General features: G+C 37.8%; 1 protein-coding gene across 6 annotated transcripts in view; it reads left to right on the forward strand.

The window, feature by feature from the left end:
* Window positions 1-20034, forward strand: part of TRPS1 (transcriptional repressor GATA binding 1) — a 266383-nt gene extending 246349 nt beyond the window's left edge. For all 6 annotated transcript variants that reach the window (XM_007426703.4, XM_088149034.1, XM_088149033.1 and 3 more), the window contains 2 exons: window positions 5204-5326; window positions 11531-20034. In XM_007426703.4, the coding sequence (XP_007426765.1) occupies window positions 5204-5326; window positions 11531-12592 (1185 nt within the window). In that variant the 3' untranslated portion in view covers window positions 12593-20034. The remainder of the gene's footprint in view (window positions 1-5203; window positions 5327-11530) is intronic.
* The last annotated feature ends 3688 nt before the right edge of the window (window positions 20035-23722 follow it).

The raw sequence follows: 23722 nt of genomic DNA on the forward strand, positions 1-23722 counted from the left end.
CAAATAATACCACAGGTATTCTCATGGCTCTGGTTTGTTTCTTAGTTGTTGTTTTTAACTACCTTTGAGGAGGTATTGTTTGGGTTATGTCCTTGAAGATTAAATCCCCCCCCCCATTTTTGCTAAGCTTTCTTTTCCCTTAAAATTAATGGAGCAGGAAACTTTCTGTTGTATTCTTTTGGTATTTCCCTGGAAACTAAGCTGCTGTGGTTCAACTTTTGAAAGGGAAGAATTATTCACAAACCTGGGAATTTTTTGTTTGTTTTTTTTTTAATCATATTTGGCCTTCTTTCAAATTATAAACAGCTGAACTGATTTAAATAATTTTTTATTTTAAAAAACCCTTCACATCTGTGCTAACCAATTTGTATGCCAAATTTCAGCCCAGTGTGATTTGAAACGACTAATATATTAAACACCCAACCTAGGAACTAAAATGGAAATACTGAGAGACCCTTAACTGTAGTTGTCCCTTCATGCTGTGTTATTATAATGAACTCGTTATAAGGATTCACATAATTAAAGATTGACTTAGCAGAAGTATAGTTGCAATTATTGATCCTTTGGGCTTATTTTCCCAAGCATGTACAGGAAATTTGTACGGATAACTCCAATTAGTAACAAGTGGCATTGAAAGAAATCAAATTCGTGTAATTTGTGCTCAATGAATCCTTGCTTCCATGGTGTTAAGAACTGTTGTTGGAGATTCTGTTATGGTTAGGATAAAATATTATTGAATGAAACTGAACACAGAGTTCCCATGATATTCAGCAGGATCCAGTTCAATAGATTTGCAGTTTGTTGATAATGGCTAGGAATGACTTTGAACTGCAGTTTTCAAGCTCATAAAGAGCCCTTTGCCATGTTGCCACCATGCTGTGTGCTTGCAAAATTATGTATGTGTGTGTTTCCAAAGAGAGAGATAGTCTTTTCTGAAATTTGTGTTTGAAAGTGGAATAACTTTCAAGAAGGGCTAGTAAATGCAAGTGTTAGAAGAACACTCTTGGCTTGAGTTAATGCATTTTCTCAGAGAACACTCGGGGGGGGGGGGACACATTCTAAGAGTTCTCTCTCAACTCATGATGTTACTGCACCCAGAATCAGCTTTATTAGGCATATGCCCAAAGATTCAACTCCATCAGGAAATGTGCTGCTAAGTTCCATAGCCTTCTTCCTGCTGCTGTCTTTAAGGGACTGTGTAGGAATGGGAACAACAAACTCAGCATATTCTTCTTATATATGATTTGAGCTAAAAGGATAAAATCAGGCAAGTAGGCAGCAGTAGTAACCAGTAAAGACAAGGGAGCACAGTCATGGTCCAAAAGCCCTAAAATCTGGAGCTACCCTGTAATGTGTGCCATGCGCATATGTTTTATTGTATTGCCTGTGGGAGGGACGTCTGTTTATACGATGCTTTCTTGTACTGATTTATAGTACAGTTGGATGACTTGTGCACCTGATCAGTCTGCAGAGTCAAAGTCCCTACTCTCCCCTTCTTTAATATAGGTTTTTGTTTATTTGTTTTTAAACTTGGATTGGATTGGATGTCTTCCATAAAGGACTTCCCTTTGGCAGTTTTTCAGACAGATCTGTCCTCTCTAATGTAGGACATGGACATAGGGCTACTCTGAGCAAAAGAGCTTAACTTTAAAAAAATTGTACATAGACATGTAAACTGTAGTTAATGGCACATTTCACATCCTTATGTAGGAATCCACAGTAATTTCAGCAAGATTTTTTTTTCATTAAAGAGTTTTTGGTATCCACTTACAAAGAGTTGGCTTTGGCTAATTGAATGCTGACAGCTGATGCAAAGAATTTCAAGTAATATTTTGAGCAGTAAAGAGTATTTGGAGCAAAAGCCACTTAATGTATGATATAATCAAGGCAAGGGTAACAGCCTTCTTTAAACAGGTGCCCTCCAGATGTATTCAGCTTCAATTTCTAGAATTTCCACCAGCAAGTTCACAACGCTGGCTGGAAATTCTGAGAATTGATGTTCACCATATCTGAGAAACATCCATTTAAGGAAGACCACATTATAGATTAAATATATTTGCACTTGTAAGTTGTAACCATCCAAAGCTGAAATATTATTATTCACCTTGACCAGTGTTAAAATGTAAATTATATAAAATAGCCATCTGACATACAACAAAACAGCTCAAAAACTGTTAATGTTCCAAAACAGACAATATGCTTCCTGATTTATCTTGCTTTCCAGCAAGTAATTCCAAAAATTAATAAATAGCATCCACTTATCCTTTATTAATATTACATCCTTTCTGTATTTATAACTGGGTTAAGATAATGAATTCCACAACAATTCATCTTCTGTGTAGAAAGAAGAAGAAATGTATGGGCAGATTCCCCCCCCCCCGCCCCATTTCAGATTATTTCCATTCTTGTCACAGACAAAAAATTCATAATAATTTCCATGTCTGACTTTTTTTTTTACATAATCTTTCAAGTAATCAAGTAAGATTACTTCCAGTTATAGGAGTAAGTTTATATTGTCATGATTTGGATATAGGTTAGAACAGATGTGAGTTCTACAAAAAAGCTGAATTTAACATTTCAACTATCATTTCCAAAGAGATTTATCTGGTTCTTATCCATCCATCCCAGTTAACATGGCAAGCTAGATCCCTGCCTACCCAACCCAGTCTTGTACTTATTTTACAAAATAAATGTACCTCCTCTGGCTGTAATTCTTTAAAATTCATCTCTTAAAAAAAATTGCATAAATGCATATATCCAAAACAATAAGTATTCATGCCTTCTTTGTTTATAATCAAGACTGAAGTTCAACTAAAGGCTGCATTGAGACATTCGTTCCGTACAATTGAGAAAAGAGAGATGCGTTTTCAAAAAACAAAGTTGGTGGCCACAATTACATAATTAATGCCCTACCTCTTTTTTACTTATAGTATATCTGCAGAACATGTAATGGAAGACTGTAAATTGTAAACTCCAGATTAGTACTTGTTTGTTAAAAACAATTATCTGGTCTCTAAAAAAAAAATCCTCCCAATAACCATCACCCATCAAACTTGTCAAGCATGGAAAAACTCACACTTAGCATACACCCTGTTCAGCGTGCCTCTGCATGTCTATACCATTTGTAAGGACTTTTGGAACAAAGCAGAGATGTTCTTCAAGCAGATTCAAATGATGGGCATGCAAAAGAGTTTCCATTAGATCTCATGGCATGCATAACAGTAATCTCATTTAACTAAAAGTTTATTGATCTCCAAGGAAAGCATTTTGGCAATCAGCTGAACTTTCTTGTGGATGAACTAGCCTTCAGAGTTTTTTAAAAGGGCTTTGGATACTTGTTAGGTAAACTTACTGACCGGCATTAAGCTTTAAATTAGCATGCATTCTATATTATTGTGGTTGAGGGAATACATTTTATGTATTTAAACAAACAAACAAACTGGCCATATTAAGCATAAATCTGAAGCTACTTAAGGCCGTCCTATACAGATCAGCCCCATTGCACTGAGATTTAGGTGAAAGAGTGAGATATAATTATAGTTCTGATTTAGTGGTATTGAGTTTGCAGGCAGGAACGGAAGGAACCGATTATTCCTTTGGCATTCTTGATTTTACTACCTCGACTTACAATAAACCAACCCGGTACACTAATGAAACTGTATTCGTGGCTTATAAGGGCAATTGTTGGTCTGACTTCAGTCCTTACTGAAAACATTTCCCCAATCTTCTTAAAATACTGCACTCATGTTAGAATTTTATAGCCATGTAGGTTACCAGCCCTTAATTCTCTGTATTTCCTACATTTTTGCCGTATTGGGGTTTAATGGGGAAGGCAAACATTAGAGCAAGCAGGCATCAGCAAATGCAAGATCATAATTAGTTTAGCTGACGAGGGCCTCTGATAGCGCTTGCATCTGGATGGAAAAATTACCCTATAGGGAACTGGCTGATCACCAGGTCTTTTTAGTGATACATTGCGAAACACCCGATGAATCAAATGCCCTTTCCATGCCAAGAAAGTGTTCCATGCTCCAAGCCAAAATTATGTCTGCAAAAAGCTTTCCATTTGCAATGTATCAGAGTACAATTATAACCATTGTACTTTCTTGGCACCAGCATTCCTTCCCTACAGTATGGAGTAAAATTAGACGAATTGCTTAAATTTGAAGAAACTTTGAAATTGTGATTTACGGGGTTAGTAATTTTTTAATTTAGAACAAAATCAATTTAAGCTTTTTACTGAAATGGCTAGCCCTCCACAGTTGTGCAAAATGAAGAACTTTTAATAAATGTTTATATTAAAAAAAAATGTTGAAAGGTTTTGCTTTTTTTTTAAAAAAAAGGGAGAAATAGCCATGACATAGTTATTAGCAGTTATGTTCACAAAATCAGCCTGTTAAGCTTTATTTTACTTAATTTTTCTTCTGAGAAGCTTTCACTAAAAAGTAGAGTTGAACAATACCTTTATACTGTGGAAGAAATTTAACCAATCTCCCTTTTCAGCAGTATCCAATGCTGAAAAAGATGAAGGATTAAGAAAACTGTGGAATTCAGTCACACCCCCGTTTATGTTCATTTTGCATTCCAAAAAGTACGCTTTACATCATCTGCTGATGAGACAACATCACGTGGTTTTATCACCAATTTGAAAGTAGAGCTTTATACACACCTTTGTACTACTGAATTTGAGTCATGCTCTCAGTGGGCTTTGGGAAATAAAAAACAGCATATGTGATTTTTATAATTATGTTAGCCTGTAATTCAAAGAAGTAGAAGGAGTTTATAAGAACCGAAATAAGGCTACATGCAAACTGAAATTAATTGGAAAGATTTTTATTTGTTTTTTAGGTGTGTTGTTAATTTTAAAATAACTAAAATCTAGAAAAAATATCTTAAGAGCAACTGTCAAAAGAACCTTGAAATTCAGAGCAAGTAATCTGGTCATTAAAAGGCACACATTCCAAAGTTCACCAAGTTAAAACTTTGCAGGAAGAGAAAAGCATTTGTGTTTTGCACACTTTATCCATCACTGCAGGGTAAATTGTCATGAACATCAGCAATATGGGCAATGTGATTTTATACTACCAAGCTAAAGACAAAACTCTAGTGTAGATTTGTTGTATCTACAGATCATGTGACTAACCTTTGACTTTTTTCTTTCTTTCTTTCTTTCTTTCTTTCTTTTTTCCATCCCCGATTTTAGAGACGTAGAGGCTCGGGTGTTTTTTGTGCCAATTGCCTGACCACAAAGACCTCACTCTGGCGAAAGAACGCAAATGGAGGATATGTCTGCAATGCGTGTGGTCTCTACCAGAAGCTTCACTCGGTAGGAAGAACTTAGTTGTTTTATATTGGGAAGGTTTTCAGCAACTCAGCTGAAGTTGGGCAGCTGTGGTTAATTTCCTAACTGCACATTTTCTTCAGTGTGGTCACTCTAGAATCAGATGTGATTCATTATGGAAGATGCTGATATGCCATAGAGGGGAGTCGATGTTGGAGATGCCCAATGAGGCATTCATTTATTTTGATACAAAACAAATAATAAAAATGGAGCTATTTCCTTCTTTCACACAAGAAGTACACAGAATTATGTTGTAAAAGAACATTTCAAGATTCCTTACTTTTAATCGTGGTGGAGAAGCTGCTGGTGCAGCTTGGGCTTTGCAGTGAAGCATGTGACAAGTTCAGTTCCTGATGTCTCCAGGTCGGTTTGAAAACCTAGAAGTACACAACCAGTCACAAAGACAATACTAAACTTAAAAGGAAGAACCATCTAACTCTAATGCAAGACAACTCCCTTTGTCTCTAATGAAAAGGAGTCATATAAGGAAAAATAAAGGTGCATGTTTTGAGGACTAATACTTTTCTCCCTCTTCCCCCAGAATATTCCTAAGTTCCTAAATTCCTAGGCTGCCTTATCATGGTGTGTGTGTGTGGGGGGGATGTTTCTGGGAGAGCTGTGTGAAGGATGTCGGGAGTATATGCCAAGGTTGTATACTCTCAGTAGAGTCACCCAAGATGTAAAGGTAATCCCAGATCTTCCTGGACAGAATCTATCTATGCAGTTGCTAAGAGTAACACTGACTAGAAGAGACTTAATCAATCAATCAATCAATCCCCCAGGGTGGTCTGAAAGAGGAGGAGTAACACTATATTGACCAGCTTTTTCCCACGGTTTTCCTAAGCAATTTATGCATCCTGGGGGTAGACTATATAAATAGTTATTTCCAGGATGATCATGAATTATGTAAAGTGTGATCATGTTAAAACAAGGTATATGTTTCAGTGGATGTCACTGCCCGCTTTTTTATTGAACTTCTAAATAGTACCAAGACTTCCGTGCAAGATTTCCTTTCCTGTCAGCCCTAGGTTTATTCTCATGATACTGCTCTGCAAATTTAGACAATCCGTGCTGATCTTCATTTCAACCTATTTTTGCAGCCGTGTGTTGAATAAGCCTATCTGAGTTTGGTTGCTGCAGATGGCATACACATCATTATGTTAATGAATCACAGCCCTGGCTTAAAATCAGAAATGCAGGAAATGCCACAGGAGTATCATAAGAATGCTTCAGGAAGTTTTCTTTTTCTGATATGGACTGATTGGATTCTTGTCTAGATGATATGGTTGAACTCACAGGAATCTTCAGCTATTGGCTGCAGCAGGCTAAGGGGCTAGAGGTTCTCTACCCATGGCCTAAACCAGTGTTTCTCAACTTTGGCAACTTTAAGATGCATGGAATTTATGCTGGCTGGGGAATTCTGAGAGTTGAAGTCCATGCATCTTAAAGTTGCCAAAGTTGAGAAACACTGGCCTAAGCTAATATATGGATCAACATTCAGTTTTTTACTAGCTTTCACACTTTGTGAAGGTTCCATTCATATATTTTTAAAAGATCTTGGCTTATTTCAGTTGTGATATTGTGTCATATATTAGCTATAATGGGAAATTATGTCTAATTAACCCCAAATGAGTTGGATTGCAACATGTAAAGAGGAGAACGGAGCCATATAAAACAAAGATAAGGGAACACGGCTCATTTATATTTTGGTTTAGTATAAATATTTGCCTTTTTGTTTGTTTGAACTGGGCCAGAACGTGCAAATGTGAATGACATACTGCAACGAAGTTTTACATGTCAATTGAAGAGTACTTTAAAAAAATGCTTTTAAGATTGCACAATTTTTTGCTATGGTAAAAAATATAGAATTACTAATAGTTACTAGAATAATTTTCTTTGGCATGGGCCTCTGTTGGGGAGGCAAGAGAAACAAATGACAACATTATCACCCAAACACTGTGATTTACATACTTATGTCAAATGTCATAACACATGTGGCGTTTGTGTGATGACATCATCACTCATCTGTCATTATTTTGGCATCATTGCAGTTTGCTCTGGATAGCACCTAGGGATTTTAAAAAGCTGGTTTAAAAAAGAACCAACCCTTGATACCAATGCTAATTGTTAGTAAGTTGTAACTATATTTATTTTTGTTAGCCCAGAGCTAAGATAACACCATTTTAAGCAATGGTGTTGGAACAAGCTACTGAGCTTCCAACTGATGTACACAATTGTTAATGAGTTTAATTTAACTTTACCCAAGCAAAGGGCAAAGGTATAATTAAACATTAAGTTTGCTAGAGAGTTACCAATATAAGAAAAATCTATGTAACTAAATGTAGTTACCTAGAGGTTTCTTCATTTAAAAAAAAAATATTGGAAGCTGTTTTGCTGAAGGTCATATAACATAGGAAAATCCTGTCTCAATAATATCAAGAATTGATATCCAGTAAATTACTTTATACCCCAGTAAACAGGGACAGACCCCACTTTCAGAAAAAGAATACAAATTAAAGGTTCAGTTGTTTCTGTGCATTGACATGGTTTTGCCTAATCCAATGGATCCCCCCATCCCCACTGAGCATCCTTCAGGTCTCCCCCAAATCTGTTCTGCAATGTGCGTAGGCAGGTTTTGGAACTGATTTTGGAGTCATGGCTGGGGTTCCAGGGAAAAATGAGAACAGCAAATCCCTGCTGTAGAAACAGAAACAAACTTTAGCAACGTTGGAAGCATCCCTTATTCATATTCATGGATTTTAAACCTGAATATGAATATGAATATTACTGCATCACCACCTTTTTTTGCCTAGAGAGAATCAAACAAACAATACTTTTCATAAGAAGCATATGTTTACCTCTTTTTCTGGAGCTTTCAACGTGTTGGGTTCCATAGGAGTTGACAGTGGTCAAACCACTCTTAGCACAAGATGTTTCTGTTGGGGGGGGGGACTGCTGAGGATCCCAGAGGCAGGATGGTGATGTCATGATGTCACTGGAGAGACCAGGGTAGGATTTTCAGACTCTTTTTCTATGGGTTGGGTACTTTAAACCATAATACCTGCATTAAATCTGTCCAAGATATATTTTTTATTTATTTATTTAGTTCCCAGGCAAAATTAGTGAGCCAGAGATTAAGGAAGAGGAAAGAAGAGAAATGCCTGAGTTTTCAGAGTTATTTTTCTTTGTAGGTTTTTACAACTCTAATGTGAAGTGGTACAATCCACCCTGCTATTTCGCTCCCACTTATTTTGCTGTTCTTGATGCCAAGCCTCATTCCATCGAGTACATATTTCCTTATTCCTGTAATTCCACTTCTGGAAGATTTATACTTCTGGTAATTGATGGTTATCAACCATCTTTCCACCCAATAAGAGAGCCGATTCTCATTCATGTGATGCTGACAGATATCCATACCCCAGGAAAAAGTGGAAGCGTCCCCTTTCTGGGAGCATTTCTGTTAATGGACATCTCAAGGTCCAATTTTCTTCATCATGGTCTCAGTGTATTACATGTAGAGAGAGCCATGGATCAGCTTTTACCTGAAATAGTTAACTTTATCAGGAAGCAGACCTCTACTGCACATGTACTGGAGCATAGTTCCCTCAGTCTCTTTTCAGTGGTCACAGAAGCAGTACTGAAGAACTCTTCCCAATACTTTAGCTCTTTACCAACACATTTTTAGCAAGGATTGGATTCATATTTATGATTGTTCTAAATGCTTGAACATCTCTTTTCTCCTACCTGAGAGCCCACAGGCTCAGAGGCTCCATTCTGCTAGCAATAGTAAATCCTTACCAGTGGTTTTGCCTCATTTGTCTTGGTGGAACTACTAGCACTGCCAGAAGTGTACAAAGCAGCCTAAGCAAAATTGTTCTTTCAGACTTAGGACTTTCCTAAAGAAAAGTTTTCTTCCAGTTTCATCCCTGACAAATTTTGGAACCATTCTGCTACATCCTGAGTTCTTTGGGTACCTTCTTTTGGCTTTTTCAATCCTCCCATCCCCAAGGGGTGGTCTTCTTTATCCAGAGAAGGACAGCCCCTGCAGCCTTTGTTACATCTTGGATATTTGGGACTCCAACTCCATCATTTGTTAAAGTTCCAGATGGTCATATACTTTTTCTTTTTGAATCCATATCCCTTAATTTAAAATATGCTTCCATTCACATTGTGATCCAATCCCATGGAATGTCCTGCAATTGAATGCAGTGACCATTCAGTCTGTGGTCATCCCCTTCAGTTTAATTATGGCAACAAGAAACGTTGCAAAATGCATGGTTGCATCATGGCCAGATTTCAGAAGTTCCTGGTCTTCTTGTAGAGAGATGACTGGCTTACAGTTGCCCACTCTCAACAGTCCCATCTCACTAATCCTCTCCTTTATGGAAAACCTGGTCCTTTGTGTCAATTTGCAGAAGTCTCATTTCCACAGAATCAGATTTTTCCAGTTCACCTTCTATCCTTCCCTACTCCCCATAGTACTCTGTAGGACTTCCAGTCTTTTCTGAGTTTTATAATAGCAACAAAATAATAGCTTTGTTCACTAAACTTCAGATGCATCTTCTGCAGGACTGGGTCCTGAGTGTTTACCTATCATTTTCTGTAAACATACTATCTTGGTGCCTCTGCCAGGCAGGATGTTTCCTATAGCCAGATAGTCCTTGGAGTTGTTGTTATACTAATGATGACACCTTCCTTCCTCTAATGGGGAAATTTGCTACTCCCCCCTGTGTGTCATGCACAGAGACCATGGTAAACAAAAACAAGAGAACAGGACGTTTATTGTGACTTTGCTTCTTTGAGTGATCGCTTGTGCATTTACACAAACCACCTTCCTTTCCCTCTCAGACTGCCAGTGCATGTTGTATTATAGAAATTTAACCCTTGCAGGTGCATTTAAAAGGTACTAGACAGAATCACACCCAACTGAATGGGCAGCAAGGTTCTGCTTCCTTTCTGTAAGAATTTGTTCCTAGACTGATAAGAGATTCAAGAGAATGTTATATAAACAGCCAGCTGTAAACTTCTTAGTGAAAAAAACTGGCTTCACAGAAGTTCATCAGAAGGCTATTAGAAAAAGAATCAGAAAGTCTCTGTTGTAATGTAGAAAGGGTTATATTGGTTCTAAACTGAAAACAGTTCAGTCGCTGGAATTCTTGTAACCCTATCTCATTTATCAATAAATCCTGCAAAAGAGAACTCTCTGAGAATCATGCTTGGGAAAGAATTAATTTTGGTATAGGCTGTTGCCAAAGGAGCTGATAACTTCACAACTATCTATTCCAATAAGGAAGATTCCCATGTTGGGCTCTGCACAGATGATTACTTCTTATTACACATCTAAATCATAAGGATTTTTTTTTCTGATTGACAGTTGTAATTGAATAAAGCTTAACAAGCAGAGATAGGTGATTAAGGGTGCAAATGAATTATCTTAGAAATTAAATTGATGAAGGCAGAAGTGGATAAAGGAGCCAGATCAGGAGATAAAAGAATAGCTCTGTAAAGTGGGTTTTATTTGCATATTTGTTGTTACATCATTCATTGATCACATTCTTAGTCCCTTTGTACATTGATCTTCAAGTAGATCATACCCTGAAAATTGATATAAATAAATATGATAGAGGGGAGATATAAAGAAGGACAAAGAAATTTAGTTCAGACCTAATTGAGGAAACTATGTTTTATCAATTTGACAGTGATGTGGATGTCTACATATGTTTTTTCCTCTTTCTTTCCTTCTTTCTCTTCATCACAACTTTGATGTTTTCATAAAACAGCTTCATGTGACATCCAATCTGTGAAACTATGGTTTGAAGACTTCCATGAAACAGGCTTGAAATCAGTATGAAAGTGATTGTGAATTTTACATTCTAAGGACACTATTGATGGTGCCTTGTCACTTTCAAGGTTGTTGGGAATGACATTCACTGTGATGCCAACTGAAGTGATTCAAAAACACAACACATGACATGTTTTAATTATTCAATATTAAGGAGTCAGCTTCCTGTGCTTCGCTGCCCTTGCATCTTTCTTCCAAGTCAAGCCTTTCTTAAAACAGTTCCCCTGAATGGCTTGATTGGACTGAACTGAACTCTTAAGTATATCCAGGGATTTGCATGAACAGTTTTGCAAAGCTTTGCTTAGCATCGCTCTTTTATTTATGATGTTATTGTGTTTTATATGCAGACTCCCAGGCCTTTAAACATCATTAAGCAGAACAACGGTGAGCAGATCATTAGGAGACGGACAAGAAAACGCCTTAACCCAGAGGCACTTCAGGCTGAGCAGCTAAACAAACAACAGAGAGGGAACAGCGAGGAACAAGTCAACGGCAGCCCATTAGATAGGAGGTCAGAGGATCATTTAACAGAAGGTCATCAGAGAGAAATCCAACTTCCCAGCCTAAGTAAATATGAAGCCCAGGGTTCATTGACTAAAAGCCATTCTGCTCCTCAGTCAATATTGGTCAGCCAATCTCTGGATATTCATAAAAGGATGCAACCTTTGCACATTCAGATAAAAAGTCCTCAGGAAAGTTCTGGAGACCCAGGCAATAGTTCCTCTATATCAGAAGGAAAAGGAAGCTCAGAGAGAGGCAGTCCAATAGAGAAATACATGAGACCTGCTAAACACCTAAACTACTCACCACCTGGAAGTCCTATTGAAAAGTACCAGTACCCGCTTTTTGGACTTCCCTTTGTACACAATGAGTTTCAAAGTGAAGCTGATTGGCTGAGATTCTGGAGTAAATATAAGCTGTCCGTTCCTGGGAATCCACACTACTTGAGTCATGTGCCTGGCCTACCAAACCCTTGCCAAAACTATGTGCCTTATCCCACCTTTAATCTGCCTCCTCATTTTTCAGCTGTTGGATCTGACAATGACATTCCTCTAGATTTGGCGATAAAACATTCCAGACCTGGGCCAACTGCAAACGGTGCCTCCAAGGAGAAAGCTAAGACACCGTCACATGTAAAAAATGAAGGTCCCTTGAATGTAGTTAAAACCGAGAAAGTTGACCGAAGTACTCAAGATGATCTATCAACCAAGTGTGTGCACTGTGGCATTGTCTTTCTGGATGAAGTGATGTATGCCTTGCATATGAGTTGCCATGGTGACAGCGGACCTTTTCAATGCAGCATATGCCAATATTTTTGCACGGACAAGTATGACTTCACCACTCACATCCAGAGGGGCCTACATAAGAACAATGCACAAGCTGAAACGAATGGCAAATCGAAAGAGTAAAATTAAATAAAATAAATAAAATAAAAACCTTAGCACTTAGCACAATTAAACAGAAATAGGTTTCCTTGATGGGAATTCAATAGCTTGTAATGTCTTCTTAAGCACTTCATATAGCAAGCATGCCTTATCCAATATACAATCTTTTATTCTTCCCTCCTTTTCCTTCATACAAGCAAACAAAAAGTTCTTAAGAAAGACAATTAAAAAAAAAAAGGATGGCAGCTGGAATGGGGGAGGGGTAAGGAATCAATCACTCGGGACCCGTCCTGCAAAAAAAAAAAGAAAGAAAGAAAGAAAAAGAAAGAAAGAAAAAAATCTATACAAAAGACACTATATCAGGGAAGGTCTCTTTGCAAAACTTAACCAGGCAAATAATGCTTTTGTTCTTGTACAAGAAACATAGCTGGCTAGAATGCAAAGATGTATAATGCTGAAGCAGGTGTACAGTACACATATGCACATTGTATAGTGAAATGGACTTGTTAAATAAACTGATGTCCAGAAATCTAGTAGTATTTTTTTTCTCCATTTGGGTTCACCTTGGCCTTACTAGAACGTCCTCCAGCAGCAGCATTTCTACAATCTGGAGGCAGTAAGGCTTTTTTTGGTTTGTTTTTCTGTTACTTTGTTTTGTCTTCTGGTTGTCTCTTGCGCTAAGCCAGTGGGTAGCTGCTGTTGGATCCCTACAACAGGGCTCCTCAGTCTTTTTGAGGTCTAGAGCAGCAGGAACACTCCGTATGCAATAGCTTGCAGACCAGGAACATTCATTGTCAGCATTCTCGGCCACAGCTGTTCCTCCCCTCTCACTCTGAAATCAAGTAAATAATAAATTCTCAGGAAAGATGGAAGTAAAATGACTGGAGTCTCAGAATATGATCTTTTATGCAGAGAAGACCTTCTTTCCAGGCTGCTTCATAAATTTTAAAGGTGGCGAGAAAGCCCTTAAAAAGAGAGATTCACTGAAAAATAGATCCGGGGATTGCAAACTACGTCTCAGGAGATTGTGGATGTAACATGCTTTGGCCAAAATGTAGGAAAAGTGCTCTGTTTTCTGACTTCTCTCTTATATGAAAGCTACTTTATGGACTTGATATTCATAGTATTAATGTTTGACTAACTGTTCTCTCAATTTTGCTTCAGGTAGAGCGTGGGACTGACTTTTCCCCAAAGTCCTTAGGTTGTTTATATGCAGTGGTCAATTGCTTCACCAGACTTAACTCCAGCTTTTGGTAGTGTTTGCCTTCATGGCCAATCTTATTTTTAATATTTTTCAGAGGAAGATAATAATGATGATAATAATAAACCTTTTGTAAAAATTGTTCCATGAAGGGAAAGCGCCTCAGCATAACTGCTCAGGGAAATAGGGCTAAATAACTAAATATTCAGTCATTGGTTCAAGGTGCTGTTAGACAAATCTTCACAGACGTTGCAAGAATCTACAAAGGATGGACTTCAATTCAGTTTCATTATCTTGGCCCAGGCAGTTGTCTTCTTGTTGTTGTTATTCTTATTTTCTCAAAGGGATATACAAGAGATATTACAAGCTACTGGATGTACTGTCAGATTAACTTATTTCATTTAAGAAGTTGGGAGAACAAATAGGAAAAAAAAAACTTATTTTTCTAGTAAATATTAATGTATTACATTTCAAATAATGGTGCCTGACATATTGAATAATTATTTTCTACAGTGTACGTATGCAACAAAGATATTCCATCATGCATAAGATTCAGCGCTGGCTCAGCCTCGCTCTGTTTACATTTGCAAATGTAGCAAACAAGGTAATGAAGCAACTTTCTATTGCAGTAGGTATCTTTGATTTGTGCGCGTGTGTGTGTGCATTAAAATTGTAAACGGTAACATGAAATGAATGGACTTTGTTGATAATAATGATATTGGGGGGAGAAGACGACGACGACGAAGACGAAGAAGGAAATGAAAATATTTTTATGCCTACTTAGGAGGAAGAAAAAGAGTAGCACTATTCATTCCAAGTACTTTTTGTATTCTTAAGCTCTTAACTCACATTGTTATGCTTAAAATGATAAACATATATCCTCTTTTTATTGCTTTGTCTATGTTTCAGCTGAAACATTTCAGAGATTATGTCAAGAGGTGCCGTCTGACTCCTTGGCACACCAGTTTTTAATTGCATTCTGTACTAGCATTGCACTCCATTTTTACCATATTACACAGTCGCTTCATGTTTTCTTGTTTTGTTTTGTCGCGCTGGGGCTTTATTTTTGCATTGCACGGTCTTAGTCTCTTAAGGTTGTGGAGTACAATTGATTCCTAAATGTCACTGCAAATGAAGATTAAAATGTCTGTCTGATATTCCATTGTTCTTTCCCACCCCTCTCTTTATTTTCTGAAATTCTTCTAGGGTATTCTAGGCTAGGTCTCCAATGCAGGAAAGGATGTTGAAGGGCCTTCCTCTGAGTCCCCTTACACGCTACTAATCCCCATGATCACTTTATTAAAACTACCCTTAAAATTGTTTAGGCCCATCGTTCCCTAATCTAGAAAATGAGCATTTAAATTTGGGTGGCAAGATAAAATGGAAAGGAGTAAGAGAAGACACTGAGTTTAGAGTCACAATCCCTCTAGTGTCTTAAGAGGGATTAAACCAGCACTTATTTGCTAGGTGCTCAATTTGTAGAAAATAAAGTAGGTGGGGCCTTATTTAACTCTTATCTCACTTTATCTTCCCATCAAGCCTCCTCAACACAGTAGCTAAGGGTATAGTTCTAAATATACATACCAAGGAATAAAAGCCTCATTGAACACAGTTACATAAATTCCTGCCTAGGATTGCACCATGTGTGGCCATTATAAAAGGTAAGTAGCTGGGACCCCATCTGGTTCCCTCTGAAATTCGACCACTGTTTTGGAAAACAAAAATAGCACATTCACAGCAAGCAGCCATTTGCCAACTGGTACTATCCATAGTTTGCAAAACAGGTATGGTAATTTGGCTTGCCACAGGGTTATGCAAGCCCCATGATGTTAGCAATTGCTCATCACGATACCTCTAAAATATATATTGGAAACAAGCAGCAGGAAATCTCAACCTGCCTGAGTAACATTCATATAGGTGGTCACCAAAGATCTGGCTGACCTTGGCAGTTTTTCAGAGCTTGCATGGGGAACCTGTGATAAAAGTAATTCCTCCACTTAATTAAAATGAGTCTATTATTTGATACCAAGGCCACAGGATCTTTTCCTTTACCCATTACTTCAACTATAACTACATATTGCTCTGAACCAAGCCAATATGTCCTGTCAATTATGTATAACAATCTTTCAGAGCCTAAGTTCATTATACAATTTTAGTGTCTATCTGGGATTATTAGACACCTAAAAGGCCATAAGACATAGATAGAGGGTTGCATTTCAAGGAAGAGTCTGATGTTGCTTATGTTCACAGCCAAGAAAGAAAGCCATTCCACGTTGTTTTTGAAAAATCATCTGCTTTAGGACCTTGAAGTACTGTATGTATCATTTTTCTTCTCCAATACTTGAGGCAGTGACACAATTTGAAATACACTTTCTTGTTTTCCAAGTAGCTGATGTTTCATGAACAACAGCAGTTGTTATTAGGTTGTCAGCCAAAAATTAAAATGCCCCAAATTAATCTGAATCACAGTTTGACTTAATTTTTTAAACAATTGTCAACTGCTTAAAGATAAATATATACTTAAATCCATAATAGGAAATTAAATGTGCATAATAGGGCATTTAAAAAAAAAACACTATAAAATCTGCAATCCAATCTAGGAAAATAGACAATACATAACTGCAGTCTACTAAGGACTTTTCATCAAGGGGGGCATTGCTGATGGTGGCCTGTTGGACCATGCCCCCTTCAGGATTATTTAGGCTTTTCATTGGATGTTCAGTTGCCATTTAAAATATCCCCAATAATATCTTCATGAACATATAAGGAGTACATGCAGTTATTATTCTACCTGGTTGTTCAAAAAGCAACTCATCCCACGTTGTACTGCTCCTAGTGAAATATTACAAACACATTGACAGAATTGGAATGCTCTCTGCTTTGCATTTCCATGCGATAAAATTTTAAAAAATACATAACATAATTAAATAACATACTGGGCTATCTATATTTACATCTACTTACATTTTGGCTGTCCTCGAATGATCTCTTGCCTTGTTAGACCTCAGTTCCTTCCAGCTATGGACTTAATTTGCCACCAATGGAGTTACTCCTGAAGGAGAAGCTGTTTTGAAGTGAAAAGTCTTGGTGAGCTGAATAGAATCTAAGATCTTTATACTGCTTATCTTAACAGTGGGCCACTAATGCTGGATTCAGAGTAGGACAGTTTGAAATGCTGCTACCATCTAAAAAGATCCAGATGGTTTTGCACAGAAATAGATTTGTTATTGTGTGACGGAACAATATGTCTGTTGTAATGCTTAACCTTTGTACAGTTTTTTTTAAATTAAAATATTAAATAGATTGACCCAGTCTGTCTAGACTGATAGATTTATTGGGAATGGGGCTTAGATATTCTAAACATTATTCCTATACAATAACGCTTTATTTCCAGTATGTTCTGTGGGGATAAGGTCCATTGTAAAAAAAAAAAAAAAAAAAGTTTTGTTTTGCAGTACTGGAGAAAAAGAATGCCACTGACATGTTATTTTCTTATTTTTGCTAACCTGACTTCATGCCTTATGCAAGTGGATTTTCCCTTCCTTTTCTTCCCACTACTTCCTCCTTGCTGTATTAAAACTGCTCTAGGAAGTCCCTGAATCTTCCAGAGTAGATTTGATGAGGAAAGGCCTACAGAATGAAGGTGAACAGATTGTTCCAAAAGTGTCCATTCCACCCTCAAAAAGAAGTGACTGGGTACAACCCAGTGTTGATCTACTCCATTTCAGTTTATAGCACTTAAATATTCACAACAGCCCTTCCAGAGTGTCAAAGTACACATGGGGAGTTTCATTTTGAAAGTTTGTGCTAAAAAATCAGTAGCAGCAACAGTAACAAAATCCACTGTCAGTTAAGATGTTTATTGAATTTAATCTACGTCCTCCAGATAGCCTTACATTAATTTCCCATGACTTTGAGATACTTCATTTGGAAACACTCAAATAATGCCCCTTCCATAGACAGAGAAAGAAAAGATAGTATGGTCTTGTTATTCTTCTTTGCTGTAAGTCAATAAAGTATCTAGGTTTATACAATTGCTATCATAGCAGTTGCTAAGTCTCATTTCTGTCTCTCTGGACTTAATTGTCTAACAAAGCATAAATGGCTCTCATTTTAGAAAAAAAAAATAGTCCAAAAATGAATGTATTGACAGAAGCATATTATTCATTGAAAATAGCAGAGAGAACATTAACGTTCTCCTGTTTTGCTTTAGATGATTTATAAGCCGCCCAAAAGAATAGGCATTGGTTTGTCGTTCCTGTATCCTTTATGAAACTCAACTCCATGGACAATAATCATGATAGTGAGCTTCTGCACAGTTTCATTTTTAGTTTTCTATTGCCACTAGGCATGGTCTCTAGTTGCAGAGACCAGGAGTGATACAGAAGTGACCATCCACACTTGATAAATTATAGAATACCTGGAAATATATGAAGAACAAAAAGGATTCAGCATTACATTATGCAAATTTCAGCTTAGTAATCATGACCCCAACTAGCTAGTCCAATTGTCCATCTCTGTCCAAATACTGTATGTTTAACATCTGAATAAAACAATGCAAAATAAAGGTTTAAACTGGAATTATTTTTCCCAATAGTTACCCATTTACATGGAAGGTTTTTTTTTTCATTGCAGTGGCCCATTTTCTTGTCTAAATAGTTGAATGATTACAGCTGTCAGTTTGTCAACCAAAACTGAAAATAAATATTTGGAGTAATAAGAGGTTTGATGAGCTATGAGTATGCAGTGAAAGAGACTCTAAGGACTTTATAGGTATTGGAGGGAACAACTGACTCCAGTATGATTCTCATACAGAGAGAGAGAGAGAGAGAGAAAGATAGTGCGGCCTAAGTGCAGTGCCAACAAAAGATATTTATTATCTCCTCATTTCCATGCCCTTTTTAAAAATTTTCCAAGAGATTGTTCTATCTGGATTTCTTACACCTGGTTATGCCCAGTTTTAATTATTGGTAAGCCAAAGATGTTGAGTTTTTGCTCATTCCTATCATTGTGGTATATCTTGTCCAGTTTGAAAAGGATGTATTCTTTCAATTTTTCCATGAAGTGAGCAGACACAGTCAATCTTCCTCAGTGCAGTTTCCATTCTGATTTATAGGAAGTAGACTCTAGAACACCTTTCATGAACCAGGTGCCCTCTAGTTTTGTTAGAATTAAAATTCTCAGAAATCCCAATCAGCTGCCTGAGATGTTTGCCAATTGGGTCCAAACCCATCTGGAACATTCAGGCTTGGAAAAAGCTTCCATTGCTTTCAAGGAATCTTTTCTGCCCTTAGAAGACCACTTTGATGTGCGAGGCTCTAAATACACCATAGGAAATACTGGACCTTGTATCCATAATTTTCTTCTAAAAACTAAAAGGACTATATGCAATATACTATAATAACAACTTTCAAGGGGACAACTATGAAAATAAATATTGTAGATGGGGAAAGCCTATCTGATGAGAAGAATTACATAAAAATCAGAAGCAGTGAGACCCTGATGCAAACTAAACCTGTCTTCTTAGATGCAAAATTCTCAAGAAAACATTGTGTCCTCATCTACGACAGCCCATTGTTATGGCCTGGTGATTTCTTCCTTCCAGGAGTGCCAGAGCCTACAAAGATACTTCAGACAGAAAATCCACGTTACACACTTCTCCATACCACTAACTGAAATTATACACAAAGATCCACCATTCAACTGTACAAGCCTCATTAAAATGAATGGAAGCTGAACTAGATGATGCTCTGCCTTTCAATGGAGAAGCAGAACTTCAGTTGTGCCCATGGCATAAATACTCCACAAATACTCCCTCCTTATTCTACTCTTAATGGTACCTAAGATCCTCTGCCCCCATTAGATTCATACAATGGATGCTTCTCTCCTTTTCTAAGTATATTCTCATTTGCTGGAGTAAGCCCATCTAAAAATATTGCTGGCTTTTAATGTAATAGCAATATTCAACAATGGAAGTTTCAAATATACCCAAGAGTAACTTTTAAAATGTAGGTCTGAATTGAATCTAGAATGCTCATCACTGCTCTATCCTATACAATAGAAGAGTATTTTGCTTTCTTTGTGTTTCCTGTTTCTGCTTTCCTCCCTCCCTCTTCCCCTATACCCATTTCCCCTCCCACCTCAGTCTTCATAATGCATGTCCATTTCTACTCACAACCGTGTTCCTGGTGTATTTCTTATGCAAACAATTCTTCAGGCAGCAAAAGATGTCTGTTACATCTAAACTTGAATAATAAAGTTTTACCACCAGTTATATAAAAAAAGTGTGATGTCTCATTTTTTAATGGGGGAGGGGGGTGGAGAGAGAGAGAGAGAGAGAATGTTCATATAGCGAGAGGATTTACAGATCGTTCTTCTCTAAAAGAAATAGATATGTTCTTTGTTTTCATTTTCCTCATTTTATATTATGTGACGCTATCCAGAGGTCATTTAATGCCCATCCTCCAAGAGCTCTTATCTTGGGTGCTTGAAGGGACCCAGTGCCTGGTAGCAGCCACCCAGAGAATAAAAGTTTCTCATACCCCCATTAATAAAATGATAAAATATGGGTTAGGTAATAAATCATAGATAGAATCATAATTTGCTTCATAACCATGCCCAGAGAGTATTCAGAAATTATTCCACATCAGTTTGGAAACAATCTAAAGTGGAGTGCAACAGGGCTCTGTCCTGAACCTTCTGTTATTCAACATTTGTATTAATGACATGGATAAAGGGGCTGAGGAAATGATTATCAGATCTACAAATGACATAAAACTAAGAGGATTGGCTAACCATTCAGAAGAGAAAGAGAAGATTCAAAAAAATCTAGACAGGCTTGAACAGTGGACCAAAATTTACAAGGGGGAAAAAAAACGGAAAAATATTAAATCCTACATTTGGGGAGAAAAAAATGTAAAACGCAAATCTAGGATGGGGGAGACCTGGCTTGGCAATAGCACATGTGAAAAGGTGTCCTTGTAGATTACAAACTGAATGTGGACCAACAGTGGGAAGTAGTTACTAAAAAGGTAAATGTTATTTTGGGATGTATTAACAGTAGTATGAAGTCCAGATCATAGGAAGTAATTGTTCCACTGTACTCTCCCTTGGTCAGGCCCAGCTTGGAATATTGTTAACCATTTCTGGGCACTTCAGTCTATAAAGGGCATCAGCAAACTGTAGCAAGTTCAGAGGAGAGCTATCAAGATGGTCAAGGATTGGAAAAGTTAAAGGAGCTGGGCACGTTTTGCCTTCAGAAGAGAAGACTGAAGGGAGGTATGCTAGCAGTCTTCAGATACCTAAAAGGTCGACATATAGAAAGGAGGTGGACATGTTCTGTATGACCCTAGAAGGCAAGACTAGAGCTAATGAACTGAAACTACAAGGAAATAGAACTAGGTAAGATATTGGGAACTTCCTGATGGAGCTGCCAGCTGGAGTTACATGACAAAGCTTATCTCTCATTGCTCATGCCTCTGCATTCTGCATTCTCCTGGAGTTCCTTGGAAAGTAGTCTCTCCCCTCCCCCTCCCCCCATTGGTTTTCAGCTAGTTGGGCACATAGGAATGATCAAGCCCATGGCCTTTGTGACCTGTTCATTCCAAGCAGAAACAAAGGCCTTGGTAGTCTTCAATAGCATCCCCACATAAAGCACATTACAGTAATCCCAAGGTAATCATGTCATGAGTGATTGTAAGGAGGACGCCGCAGCCCAGGGAAAGGCACAAGTGGCATGCAAGTTGAACTTATACAAAGGCTTTTCTAGCCATAGCTGCCACCTGCTCCTTGAGCAGGAGCTGAGAGTCCAAGAAGACCCCTTTACCAGTCCCAAATGAGGAAGTGCAACCTCATTCAGGACCAAAGTTGGAGAGTTCATAGGACTGGGGGATCCTAGCACCCACAACCTGTTCCTCCCCATCTGGACACTGGGACAAGATCTTGACAGTGTTACTTTGTCAGTTAGGGATTGAGATATACTCCCTTCTTTTTCAAGATCCTCAGCTTCAGAGTTTTGGATGTCAAGAGGAGCCCATATCAATATTCTGACCTAGATCTTTCTCCAATATGGAGAGCAAATCCAATGCATTCAATGGTCCCTAAAATGCTACCCTTAGGACCATAGAGTTATTATAGCAGGTGTTTAGGTGCCAGGAGCATCTAAAGAGCATGGGTAGCACAATGTAGACTGAGTGGTGAACATTTTGCAACTGTATATTCACCATTACTTCTCAGATAAAAATATCCTTTTGATTTTTCTCACCGTATCTGCTACCTTACAGCTGTCTTCTGCAAATTGCAAGAAATGACCTTCAGCAAGAAATACATGGTGGCAGTTGCTGGACAGCCTTCTCAAAGAAGATAGAGGTCCATTAGGACCTTCCTTCTTAAGTGACAGAACCACCATAATAGCAACACGGTCCCTATCCTTCTTTTACTGGAATTCAGGAATAGCTTGCTTTATGGTTCTGTATACCGCCCCAATCACTAGGACTCTGGATGATGCCTAATAATCAAAATCTGAATAAGAAATAGCACAAAGGACACAATATATTTAATGTAATAAACAATGGTCACACATCAATCATACTATGGGTCAAGTCTCATGGAATAAAAGGGATTGTTGGTGGAGAAATATGCAATAATAACAACTATATCATTTGTATTCCGATAAGAGGCCCATTTCCAAACTAGATGTTAAACAATGCATAGAAAAGGAGCTAATGTGAATATCTATCTACACAACATCAGTGGGCTGCCACTTCTTCACAGGTAATAAAGGATAGGTATTTACCAGGGACAAGTCCCAGAAAGCAAAATTAGTATTGCTAGCACTAGGGACAACTCTTAACTGGCAATGTGAGCAGATCCATGGCACTCAACTGGTCAGATTCATTCTTTTTCTACTCCATTGAAAATCCAGATTGAAAGATTCTCTCTTCAGAAACATTCAGCCAAGCAGCAGGAGGAATAGTTTTATCGAGTCAGTAGACCCCAAAGCTATGAGTAGACCTTTGTTTAAATGGTCATTGTACATGTTTGACATTCCTACTTCTAATGTCTTCCTATATTTACACAGGCAGGAAATGGGAAGGAAAAAAGACCAGCTATTGGAGAGGAGAGGACAAACAAAAACATTGGCTTTATAATCTGACCGGAATAGTGGGGTCACGAGTTCTGCTGTGCCACAAAGCACAGTTTCACCTAACTTCAGGAAACTGCGACATCTCATCTGGAACCTCCCATGGACAAGCACCTCTAGCAGTCATGGGAATGTTTAATTAAATCCTGATTCTCAAATAAAAGTTGCCACCTACCAAGATGCCACCACCACATTTCCCCATAACTTCCTTCAGAGATTCCCTGCTCTACTGCTAACCATATCCAAGGCAACTTAACATATTTGCTCTGATGAGATCACACAGCCCATAGTGGTATGGCTGCAAGCCATCTGTTCCATTATACTGCAATTTCCTTTCTTCATTCTTTTTTTTTTGGGGGGGGGGGATCTCATTTGTTTGGAAAGACAGGCTCTCAGCCTGCATTTGAAATATTTCAAAGTGATATGAAAGATGATGCAATTAAAACAAAAATGACTAGAAGGACTGCAGCTCTTAATGCAGCTCACACCAAATGGATTTTGACTTGTTCATCATTTAATGGCTGTGGAACAGGAGCTCTGGATCATTTAACACCCCCTTCCCCCCTTCTTTAAGTAGTCATTTGAAAAACGTAAAAGAGCATTCTGAAAGCATAAGAAAAACTTTCAAGACACTTGCTTATGTGGGCAGCTTTTGGGGAGTGTGACAAATATACACAAAGCATGTAGTGAATAATTCTCTGTTGAACATATTAGTAAATTTCAAGTCTAGTTTTCTATTATTAATGTGCTACCATAGTTATTTATACTACTGCATTTCTCCCATGTTCCTTTGGGTCATTAGGATTCTATA

This window comes from Python bivittatus, unplaced genomic scaffold (assembly GCF_059951505.1).
Source record: "Python bivittatus isolate LINGU-HERP-01145 unplaced genomic scaffold, Pbiv_v1 ctg000590_np1212, whole genome shotgun sequence".
NCBI lineage: Eukaryota > Metazoa > Chordata > Lepidosauria > Squamata > Pythonidae > Python > Python bivittatus.